The 11,025-nt window shown below is 37.7% G+C and overlaps 3 protein-coding genes across 4 annotated transcripts; 2 read left to right on the top strand and 1 right to left on the bottom strand.

Annotated features, from left to right (window-relative positions):
- Window positions 1-1,675: 1,675 nt before the first annotated feature.
- On the bottom strand, window positions 1,676-3,118 carry fam32a (family with sequence similarity 32 member A). Its single transcript, XM_039682444.2, has 4 exons — window positions 2,980-3,118; window positions 2,620-2,800; window positions 2,382-2,435; window positions 1,676-2,295 (listed from the first exon to the last, which is right to left on the bottom strand). The coding sequence occupies exons 1-4, from the start codon at window positions 3,045-3,047 to the stop codon at window positions 2,227-2,229; spliced, it is 372 nt and encodes a 123-aa protein (XP_039538378.1). The 5' UTR covers window positions 3,048-3,118; the 3' UTR covers window positions 1,676-2,226.
- A 208-nt stretch (window positions 3,119-3,326) lies between these two features.
- On the top strand, window positions 3,327-4,291 carry mrpl54 (mitochondrial ribosomal protein L54). The gene is made up of 3 exons (XM_039682443.2): window positions 3,327-3,467; window positions 3,640-3,796; window positions 3,911-4,291. The coding sequence occupies exons 1-3, from the start codon at window positions 3,350-3,352 to the stop codon at window positions 4,041-4,043; spliced, it is 408 nt and encodes a 135-aa protein (XP_039538377.1). The 5' UTR covers window positions 3,327-3,349; the 3' UTR covers window positions 4,044-4,291.
- A 597-nt stretch (window positions 4,292-4,888) lies between these two features.
- malt2 (MALT paracaspase 2) lies at window positions 4,889-11,014 on the top strand. 2 transcript variants are annotated; one of them, XM_039682441.2, is made up of 17 exons: window positions 4,889-5,195; window positions 5,970-6,124; window positions 6,214-6,380; window positions 6,486-6,616; window positions 7,284-7,434; window positions 7,520-7,707; window positions 7,826-7,922; window positions 8,025-8,069; window positions 8,152-8,193; window positions 8,277-8,480; window positions 8,604-8,781; window positions 8,862-8,936; window positions 9,013-9,140; window positions 9,519-9,668; window positions 9,784-9,941; window positions 10,119-10,256; window positions 10,349-11,014. In XM_039682441.2, the coding sequence occupies exons 2-17, from the start codon at window positions 5,988-5,990 to the stop codon at window positions 10,763-10,765; spliced, it is 2,406 nt and encodes an 801-aa protein (XP_039538375.2). In that variant the 5' UTR covers window positions 4,889-5,195; window positions 5,970-5,987; the 3' UTR covers window positions 10,766-11,014. The 2 variants fall into 2 exon arrangements, with proteins under 2 accessions (XP_039538375.2, XP_039538376.2); XM_039682442.2 differs by having other exon boundaries at window positions 4,892-5,035.
- Window positions 11,015-11,025: the final 11 nt, after the last annotated feature.

Genomic DNA, 11,025 nt, shown 5'->3' with positions numbered 1-11,025 from the left:
CTATCAAAGCTGCACCACAGGGGATAATCACAGATCATGACGTGTCCAGCAGCATCAAACAAATATGTCATATCTAACACGAATGGGAGTTATTTTGCAATGTGGCAGATTATTTAGCCATTAAACAGCAATAAGTGTTTACAGTGCTGAGTAGACATGTAAGAAATATTTGACTCTGACTGTGTATCTAAATAATACTCAAAATGTCGACTAGTGGGTTAAACAATAATTATGCATAATGAGAGGTTCTTTCGAAGGTCTGTGTGTCATCTCAGAAAACTTGACTTTTAATTTTGCCTACCTGCTAGCAATGCCAAGGTCAAGGGTTCGATTCATAACGCACACCGGGGGAAAAATGTTTAGATTAAACACACTTAAGTTGCTCTGGATAAAGGTTATGATTATTTGTGGCATATATATATACACACCTTAATAATTAACATGTCCCAAGCTTTTGAAGACACTTTTGAAGACGATGCGTGATATCGTGATTCGAGTTTTTTTTTTTAGTTCAGCCACTAAAAAACATACAACAGCGCCTTCTGCTGGAATTATAGTCTTGCAACATGTCGAGCACAAGCATCTGTATTCATCAACATTTGTTTTTTGTGTTATTAAACTTAGATTGTACATCAAATTAACAAAACAGTAATGAAATTAAATAAAGGCAACAACGATACTGTAACCTTTGTCAGGTTAGACGCCATTTTGAATTTAACGCAAAAGAAAACGAGGCTGTGAGAGACCGTGAGAGACAGACCTGTACTGTCTTTACAATGGCACGCACTGTATAAAGGTCCTAAATCACGTAATTTTCACAACTTTTAAAACTGTTTGCGGAGGATTTTTTTTTCCAGCGAGACTTTTTACCAGCTGAACATTAGGATTGTTGTTAAACAACAGTACAATAATCCACTAAACACACCATTCTGTACCCCACAGCCTCGCTTTCATTCCTTTCAAAAAATTAAATGTGATGTTCCCTGACTAAAGTCTACACCCCTGTTTCACAGACAAGGCTTACTAATCCCACACCATGTTTAAGCTGTTTTAACTGAAAACAACTGGTCTTGAAATAGATGCATACTGGAATGTACCATTATTTTACAAGGGTTTTGGTGAGGGTAATAGGGCTGACAGGAAATCAGGGGACACTGATAAAATGATATATATTTTATACAAAAAAAAAAAAGTATACTTATGCCAAAATATTGCTTGACAATGAGACTATTAGTATTATCACTAAGTATACTTAGTATATTATGCAAATGTGATTTTTGTATCATTTTGCAAATTAAAAGTCCTGCTGAAAAAAAAAACAATCGTAGTGAGGGACAGGCCAATTCCCTTACCAAAATAAATGCATAGTATTATGTTTTTAAATCATAAATGTATATTTTGTAATATTAATTCTATGTCTGATTATATCTTAGGAGCACAAAAGGCAACAAATTCATGGAATGACTCAGGCATGTTTATAAAAGCTAAACTAAGGAATATTCTAAAATGTCTGTTTAACCAGGCCACAGTGAATAATACACAAGCTTAGTTGCACTTAGTCGGCACAAAAATCTTCTTTTTACAGGCAAATTTGACTTGAACTCAGAATGTATTGTTTGATGCAATTTAGATACATGATTATTATTAAATGGAAAAAATATTGTTTTAGTCTTCATGAAACTAATAACTAGTCTTTATTTGAAATTATTACATAGCTTCTGGTTTCTGTATGGAACTCTGATTTGCCAATCATAGACATTTAATGAACACAGAATGAATATCTCATGAGAAAAAAGTACCATCCACAAGTTTGAATAATAAATAAAAAGATAAAGCTGTCCATATGCAACGTAAAACAAGTATTAATGTGAAACCCAGTGGTCTCAGCTAAGTCATTCTTAAACCAGTAACTATTACAGCATGCAAATAATACAAAATAACATCCTTTACTTATATGGCAAGGTAAAGAGGTTTTTTAATAGTTTAACCAAAAGTTAATGATCACTGCAGGTAGACAAGTGGAACTTACTAAGTAATTGCAGGAAAATTAAACTTTTGAACATACAGTGGCCTGAAAATAGAAATTAAAAAGAAAAATCTATCACAGAGTATAACGGCTACATGTTAAAATCACTCTGTATCTTTTTTCAGTACTCATTGTTAGAAAATTAGTATCATAGCAGGTGTTTTTGCACTGAAAGCATCCAGCTGAAAAGCCATTGACATTTATTTAGTCCAGCTGACTTTGGGAATGTCATAATGCTCTGTCAGTGAATCCAGGTGTCGGTTGAAATCCTGTAACAAAGAAACATTCACAAATTAAAACACACAAACATAGGCTACACAGACACAATATAACATACAAACATCATTGACCGTACCTCAACTCTTCTCTTATGTGTTTTGGAGGCCTTCTTCAAAATTCTTTCCATTTGCTAATAACAAAAATGACAAAGAAAGAATTAATATCACTTTCTAATCAATTAGCATGTCAGAGCAATTTCATTCGTAGAAACTGACAATTTATTACTTAGGATTCAAAACAATCAAAGAGAATACACTTGTTATTTGTATACGGCACTAAAACAATATATGACAAATATAAAATGTTATTAATACCCTTTTTTCTTGTATTTTGTCGAATGATATCTGTGCTGGCGTCCTTTTATCAACATAAACTTTCTTAGTTCCGTTTTCATTTTGACTGGTCATAGCCTGCTCCTCTAATGTCATAGCCTGCTCCTCTAATGTCATAGCCTGCTCCTCCAAACGCTTCCTTTCCTTGTCCTTCTTCTTTTTCCTATAGAAAAAAACCCAAAAGAAGTAAAACTGCAAACATAATAACACTTATAACATCAAAACAGACCTAGCATAACAGCTAACGCCTGTCGTGACAGGAAACGCCATTTCCCCACAAAAAAAAATAACAGCTAAAATGTTTTAATATATAGAAAAGCATGAAAATAAACAAATACATACTTTTTACTTGCTAAAGAGACTCCTTTCAGCTTTAAAGACCCTTTGGAGACAGATTTGTACTCCGACATGTTGGCTTCAGGTTGGCTTGCTGTCTAAACAACAGACGGTCGGTAACTTATCCTCGGTCTTACTGCCCTCTACAGGACAGGAGTGAAAAGCTATAGATTAATCGTCCGTTTTTACTTTGTATTTCTTTTATATTTTGCACCTTCGTGGTTTGTTCTGTTCCACTGAATGTTAGTTGTTAGTATTTTTTTTAAAGAAACAGAAGTTTCTAGACTAGACCGAACGCAAAACGCGCATGCGTGTCACCCGGAAGTACGTCTCACGTACACTTCAGACAGCATGGTGGAAGGTCCGATGAGACACTATGGCACATATTGTACTACATTCTATGAAGAGGGTAAACTTGTCTGTTCTGAATGCTTATAACGAGCATTTTGTTAACACCCTTTTTATTCAATACCGTGGTTATGCTAAAAAACCAGGTAAGGTTTATTTTGAACCTATTACATATGTCTTGTGACCTTGGAGGACCAATTTTCAAAACATTTGTTTTTATACAGGCCTCAACATTATTATATAATATTTTGTTTATATTGGTTTGCATTCATTTTTAAAATATATTTTCTTAATTAAATATTATTTTGTTTCTCGTAGTAATTAAAGGAAAAGGTAAAGGAATAGTAAAGGAAGTTCTTAAGGGTCCAGAAGTGTGCAAGGATCCAGTGAGACTTTGCACGCATGCAGTTGGAGTCAACATCTTGAAACAGGGCGAAGACCCTCTTATTAAACCCAAGGAGGACTATCCAGAATGGTATGATGTGTTGTATTTTACTTTGTGCTTTATACTGCATTTATTGCATCTCAGATTATCTAGCCAAATAACATGTTTGTAACTCAAGTTGTGTTTGTTGTCCCATGTCTTCAGGCTGTTTCAGTTGAACCTCGGCCCACGCAAAAAACTCCATGAACTGGAACCAGACAGTTGGGAATACTGTAAACTTTTAAGGAAGGAGCATATTTGGAGACATAATAAACTGCATAAAGGCAAAAAGATGTAGAGGGAATGGACAGGATGGTTATATGAATCGTGCTTCTTTGGGAGCAAGGCCTGGGTGAACCTTTGCTTTCCCAGCAGGCACAGTGGACATTCCCAATTTTGCTGGTGTGTTAGCTTTCCTGTTTCTGAGGATGAAGTGGTTGTATTTTTGCTCATTTTGTTGTCATTCTTTTTATTAATATTATTGTTGTTTTGTTATTGGTCTCATTTCCGTCACATGAACAAATAAAATTCTGATGCCATCATCAATGTGCAATGTCAAAAAGTGTCTTTTCAAAACAAAAACAAAAAAAGTTGTGGAATTGTGGAAATATTTATCTATAAAAAAATAATTTCTATAATATATTTTCTAGCTATGGTCTGCATCTGACTGTCTATTGAGCATCTGTCTATCTATCATCTGTCTGTTTGTCTACCTGTCTGTATCTATCTAGCTAGCTAGCTATCTATCGATTATTCGTCTGTATCGATCATCTGTCTTTCTATTATCCGTCTGTATGTCTATTTCTATATCTGCCTGTCTGTCTGTCAATTTGTCTTATCATCTGTCTGTATTCGCCTGTATCTGTCTGTCTATCTATTTTTCATCCATCTATCAATCATCTTTCTGTCTTATCTATCATCCATCTGTCTGTTCGTCTGTGTGTCCATCTGCCTATATCCGCAGTTGTCTATCTCTAATAATTATAAAGTATCTAACTATCTATTTAATTATAATCTATCTAATTATTATTATTTAGCTATCTGTCTATCTTTCTAGGTTATGTGAGGGTTGCACCTCTTCTTCAGCAGGAGTGACTCATGATGAATTGCTGTTATAGGTTGAGAGAAGGTGAAAGTAAAAATCTCTTGCTGCGCGTGGTGGGGGTGTACATGCAAATACATGTTAGAAAGAGGAACTACTAACTGAAAAAGACAGAACTGCTGTGCGGATGTTTACCATTCTGATTTGCGGATTCTGACAAGTATTAGTCGCAGAAAATCAGATTGAAAGTGAGTTAAACGGACATTAAGAGATCGATTGACTTTTTATTGTTAAGAGTGAATTAAGTGAGATCTTTAATTATCAGTAACGTTAGTGCCTCGGTTACTTTACAATCTGCGTTTTACGAACCCGGGATAAACTCACTTCCGGGAGTCTACCGTTTAACAGGTGAATATACGTTTGTTTGCCTGCTAAGGTTAAGTTTAGGAGCTTTTAATTTTTACATATTTCGTTTCCAAATGCAATTAATTTTACTAAAAGCTATAGGCTAATCTGAGCTTTGCTGATCATGCATTGGAATGATATAATACCCTTTTTTTTATTAATTGCCTTTACGATTGGTTATTTAACTTATTTCTTGGCTCATTATTGCCAACTGTGTCGTAAAATTAAAAACATATTCGGTTCCGCATTTTCTTGCTATGTTGATTGTTTTTCAATGTTTTATTTTTATTTTATGTTTTATTTTTAACTTATAGGAACAACGTTTATAAAATATGTATTGAGATTTCTTCTATTTGAGATTACGGTGTTAGTATGATTTTTCTGAAAAATGACATGCATATATTTGGAACCATGACAAATAAGGATTTCAGAGCTGATAAAAAAAGAGAAGTTCACAAATACAACACGTGTGCAGTATTACAGAAATATACTTTTGTATTCATGTTGATTTAATACATTTTTTAAAAATGTTTAGTATTGTCTACAAAATAAGTAAAAAAAAAAAAACTTAAATAAGTTGTTAGTTTACTCAACTCAAAATAAGATATTATGCATAATACAATAGGCCCATAAGGTTTTTTTTTTTTTTTTTTTTTTTTTTTTTCAAGAATTGCAGTCTTTAAATGAGAATTTTTCTTTTTGGACAGTTACACCATGTACCTAGACATGAAATCCTGGTGATAAATTTAAATAAACCTCTTCTCATTTATTTCTCAGATAATCATTGATCAAATTATGGAGGACAAGAATTTGGGTGTAGAAAACCTGAGTGAGACAGAGCTAAACAGACTTGGTTACATGCTAGACAATCTAGAGTGTGGTTGGAAACAGCTGGCAAAGGCAGTGGCTGAGCAGCCACAATTCTGCTATAGGTAAGTTTTTCCCAAACTGTGTGGAATAACAAGCCGATATTGTGCATGGCTATGACCGATTCACAATTACAGAATCTCCTTCTTTGCAGTGACAAAGAGCTGACTGACTGTTCAATCAAAGTACTAAGTCCACATGGGAGTCCTGGCCGATACCTGCTTGCCCTCCTCGCAGATAAACGGTGTTCTTTGGCTTTCCTGCTTCAATGCCTGAAGAAAATTGAGCACAGAGAGGCTGTTGGATTTCTTACCTCACATGGTAGCTAAATATACATAGGGAAACATCTCTAATCTAATCTAATTTTAGGTCGTAACCCAAAGGGATGGGTCATATCACCCAGGTGTTATTTGTGTTTTTGGGTAGTGATGGAGCATATTAACATCACACTGCAGCCACAGAGTCAGCGGGTACCAGAGGGAAGTACCGTGGTTCTGAGCTGCAGAGCAGTTGGACCTGCGGAGCTCACCTACCAGTGGTTCAGGGGCAAAGATGAGGTCTGCTGCACTACATTCTGTAACTAAAGCCGCTTTTCTACCGCAGGAACTTTCCCTAGGAACTTTAGGGTGGTACTCGGTGTGTTTACACCGCAGGACTCAGGACCCCCCCCCCCCCCCAAGGTAGTACTTTTTCAGAGTTCAGGAACTTTCGGGGTGGGACTGCTGAACATGCTGATTGGTTCTTACCATTCTTGTTCTTTCTGCCCAATGGCACACACTCGCCCCATCCATCTCACGGTCAATGTCCGCTATAGCTGATAACAAACGTTGTGTACTTTTATATCTAGCATTACGAGCTTTCTGAATACGCTTTGGTATTAGTGCTTGTCTCTTTCCTGCCGTTTTGTTAATTACCTTATTAGAAAACCAATAGATTGCGCACAAAAGCAGCACAGCTTGAATCTCCTACATACCTAAAACTCAAAATGCGCAGACTGGGAGGAGCAGTCGCACGCAGTTCAACGTCACCTGACTAATTTACATAATCATCCCGGTACTTTAGTCCGCGTTGTAAACGCAGTAAGCAACCGGTCTGGGGCAAATAAAAAGTCCCTATGAAAAAAGTTCCTGGGACAAATAGTTCCTTATAATTGCAGTGGAAACGTGGCTTAAGCCTACTGATTTGAAAAGTGATCTTTAGTCTGATTATTTATGTTCTCGGTAGATGCCAGGAGGCAGTGGCCCAGAGCTGGTCCTGAATCCTGTAAGTCCATCTCAACAGGGCCATTACATCTGCCGTGTAAGTTCTGGGGACAAGTACGTCTTCTCCAACTGGGTCCATGTACGTCTACTGAGGTCTGGAGGCTCAAGTGCAGGTATGTGAATATTTCACCTTAAAACTTACTTCAGACTTGAAGGAATCAAACTTCCATCAACACTAATACATTTTGTCATCTGCAGGTGCCAGCGGTAGCTACTTCCCTTCTTCAACCAGTGGGTTGTATATTACTCAGCAACCCAGGCCTCAAGTGTTGATTGAGGGAGACACTCTCTATCTCGAATGTGTTGCTCAGGCCAACCCACCTCCACAGTTCCAATGGTTCCTTAACAAACTTCCAATGCCAAAGTGTACTAGAAGCTTCTTGAAGGTATACTCATTAAGTTGAGTTTTAAGTATCACAGTTGAATGTGTTTATTAGAAAATGCTTATGTCAAAGTTTGGTGTACAGTGTACTTAATTGGACATCTACATGGTCTTGTCCACAGATTCCATGCATTACCACAGCGGACAGAGGTACATATACTTGCAGGGTTTACAACCTCTATCATGAAATGTGGAGCGATCAGGTCGAAGTAAACATAGGTAAGGAGCTTAAGACAACACGACCCATAATCATTCCCCTAAATATAAATGAAATAAATCGACCTAAGATTTTTCTTCATAGCATGGCCTATTTTCACTCAGGTCCTGGTTCTTCTTCTGATGTCTCATGGGAAACAACTGAAGTGGGTAAGAATGATCTGTATAATTGTTTGAAAAAGCACTTGTACGGATGCTTTCTTGTCACTCACATGCACCTTATGTTTTATAGGTACTTCTGATGCGGGTCCTAGGCAAATGGGTGATTGTTGCGGTAGGTGATGAGGAAATTGCTCTTGGTATTTCTTGTATTCATTGGTTCTGCTATTTCAATCTTGTCACTTCCCAAATCTATAGCCACTGACAAGGTAGCACTTCTAATGGGGAATATGAACTACCTGCATCACCGGCAGCTGAGAGCTCCCATGGCAGATGTGCATGAGTTGACAAACCTTCTACGCCAGTTGGACTTTAAGGTCGTCTCTCTACTGGACCTCAACTGGCAGGAGATGCATAGTGCTGTTACTGAGTTCCTGCTACTGTTGGATCGAGGCGTTTATGGTTAGTTCCTTGTTGCATCAGTTTGATTTCTGCAGCAATAGAATGTTACACCAATCCTGATAGTTTATTTATTGAATATGTTTGGATCATCTAATCTCTCTTTTCCATGTCTGCCATTTCAAGGGCTGTTGTACTTTGCTGGTCATGGCTATGAGAACTATGGAAACAGTTTCATGGTACCCATCGATGCTCCAGCCTCTTATACCTTCAAGCACTGTCTCTGGGTGCAGGACGTCTTGCAGCGCATGCAAGAGCGCCAGACGGGACTTAACGTCTTTCTTTTGGACATGTGTCGGAAACGGTGTGGTTTGATTCATAGGTTCTGAATTATTGTACTTCAAATTTTACTCGAACCTGACTGCAGTTGTGATGTTCATACAGAAACCCAAACGATGAGAGCATCCCACAACCTGGCCCCTTGAGAGTGACCGCAAACATAGTGTTTGGCTATGCAACGTGAGTCTAATGCAGTGACAAGTCATTTTATTGATATCTAGAAATTGTGATTGCAATCTTCACATTCTGGATCTAGGTGTGTTGATGCCGAAGCATTTGAAGTAAATAAAGACGATCTCTCTAATGGAATCTTCATGAGCTTTCTTAAGAAGAGACTGATGGAGCCAGAGAAGGTCACGGTCCTACTTGACAAAGTAGCAGAAGGTTTGTGGTTAAAGTTGTTCCCTAGTAATCCACAATGCATTGTTGGTATCAGTGTTTTGTTTGAATTACTTTTCAGACAAGAAAATGTTACAAAATGTCCAAATAATTTTAAGCCACATATACGTCATAAACTTCTCTCAAATTGATTTTGTGGGTCATTTTTGGAAATGTTCGCATTTGAACTGCTCTGGATTGCCTTTCCCAAAATCATGGTGAGCCCAAGCTGATCGTGAAGACCATTACCACCAGTGTTCTCTACGATCATTTTGGCTGTCAATGCTTTTGGGAAACGCAGCCCTGGCTAGCAGATATAATTAGATAAAATTCTTGAACAGCAAGTGTGACTGCACAGTTTTGCAGAGTTTATTTCCATTGCAGACATGGGAAGGTGCAAAATCACTCGTGGCCGGCAGGCTCTGGAACTTCGCAGTAATCTCTCTGAGCGTCGTGCCCTGACGGACAGCATTCAAGCTCCAACGTGCCAAGTCACAGCGTCAACAAGAAACTTACAGTGGGCCATCGCGCATGGTGGGACCTGTTCATAATAAAAACCCTTTAGTTTATATCCTTATGCAAAGTACAATGGCTGTAGATAAAATGCAGAAAATATTGAAACATAATGATTTTGTGTAAATGGTTCCAGTCATCCCACAGAGCCGCTGTCTTCAGTTTGAATGTGGTGTCAAGGTACAGCTCGGTTTCGCTGCAGAGTTCTCCAATATCATGATAATCTACACTCGGATATTGGAGACTCCTAAAGACATTTTGTCATGCTCTGCTCAGCTCTCTGACTTTACAGAGGTAAACTGACATTCTTGTAGATCTGCAAATAATTTATTGAGTTAGTCATGAGAAAATAACATAAAGATGTATCATTAATTGATTTCCTGTGAATAAGATTCATTACCTTTTCATGGCCCACTTCAACTTGTCCAAGACGCATTGTTTTGTATTCAGTTTTTACTGATTTCATTTCAGGGGCCTGAAATAGACCTGAAGCACAGCAATCAGGAGAGTCTCCGTGAGACTGGCAGCTTACTACTGAACCTAGATGATCTACTGCCTTTGGAAGAACCTCGGCTCTTTACTCGTATTAGTGCCCTTCAAAGGCTGAAGGTATAGTGTCTAATGTTTATACAATATGTGCAATATATATCTAATGTATTTCTTATATGGAATGCATATTATAACTGCTTTCCCCCTCACAGAAAGAGCTCTCGTTTACTGTGTGTCTACACTACAAGTATGCTAATCTAGATGAAGAGGTCATGGAAGAGCAAAGGGTGACAGTAGGCAAACCTCTAGTGTCAAAACTCAACCTCCACGAGCCACGACTCTCTCCCGCTTCCTCCTCTGAACTGCAAATGTCCAGTATAATGGAGTCTTCATCCTTCACTGAAAGCTTCAGAGCTAACCTGTCTGACTCAAACCTTTCCTACATTGGATCTCCATCTACATCCTGGTCCTACTGTCAGGGACCCAGGGAATCACCCACATACACTGGTTTAAAGAATGAACCTGAGGAAACCTCTGAGTCTGAAGAACCTCCCGCCATCAAAAGTTTGCCTAGCGCTTCTTCCGAGGAACTCCCATTTAAATTTAGCAACTTACCAAATTCCATTTAGCATTAAAGTGTTCAGTGCTATGCGTCGGATGCATTACAAACTGTTACAGTTTGTGTAATATGTATACAATATGTCACAGTGTAAATTTTCCACTCTACTCATATGTTACAGAAGAATGTAATATAATATAATTGAGAAAGTTGATGTACACTTACAGCTTACAGTATTGTTTCGTTGGTAAATCTACCAGTGCATTAAATTATCTTATTTTGGATTTGTTTAGTTTTTCCATTAAAGTACACCACAAATGATTCTGTCAG

Source organism: Pimephales promelas, chromosome 2, assembly GCF_988280905.1.
Source record: "Pimephales promelas chromosome 2, fPimPro1.hap1.1, whole genome shotgun sequence".
Lineage (NCBI taxonomy): Eukaryota > Metazoa > Chordata > Actinopteri > Cypriniformes > Leuciscidae > Pimephales > Pimephales promelas.
This window is presented reverse-complemented; position numbering and strand designations above follow the sequence as displayed.

Bases quoted from the DNA above. Each gene is read 5' to 3' on its own strand.
- malt2 (XM_039682441.2), top strand. From the start codon at position 5,988: ATGGAGGACAAGAATTTGGGTGTAGAAAACCTGAGTGAGACAGAGCTA. The intron at 7,435-7,519 runs GTATGTGAATAT...TGTCATCTGCAG, and splicing joins GTCTGGAGGCTCAAGTGCAG to GTGCCAGCGGTAGCTACTTC. The intron at 8,937-9,012 runs GTGAGTCTAATG...TTCTGGATCTAG, and splicing joins ATAGTGTTTGGCTATGCAAC to GTGTGTTGATGCCGAAGCAT.
- fam32a (XM_039682444.2), bottom strand. From the start codon at position 3,047: ATGTCGGAGTACAAATCTGTCTCCAAAGGGTCTTTAAAGCTGAAAGGA. The intron at 2,801-2,979 runs GTATGTATTTGT...TTTTTTCTATAG, and splicing joins GTCTCTTTAGCAAGTAAAAA to GAAAAAGAAGAAGGACAAGG. The intron at 2,436-2,619 runs GTATTAATAACA...TTTTGTTATTAG, and splicing joins ACAAAATACAAGAAAAAAGG to CAAATGGAAAGAATTTTGAA.
- mrpl54 (XM_039682443.2), top strand. From the start codon at position 3,350: ATGGCACATATTGTACTACATTCTATGAAGAGGGTAAACTTGTCTGTT. The intron at 3,468-3,639 runs GTAAGGTTTATT...TGTTTCTCGTAG, and splicing joins TGGTTATGCTAAAAAACCAG to TAATTAAAGGAAAAGGTAAA. The intron at 3,797-3,910 runs GTATGATGTGTT...CCATGTCTTCAG, and splicing joins AAGGAGGACTATCCAGAATG to GCTGTTTCAGTTGAACCTCG.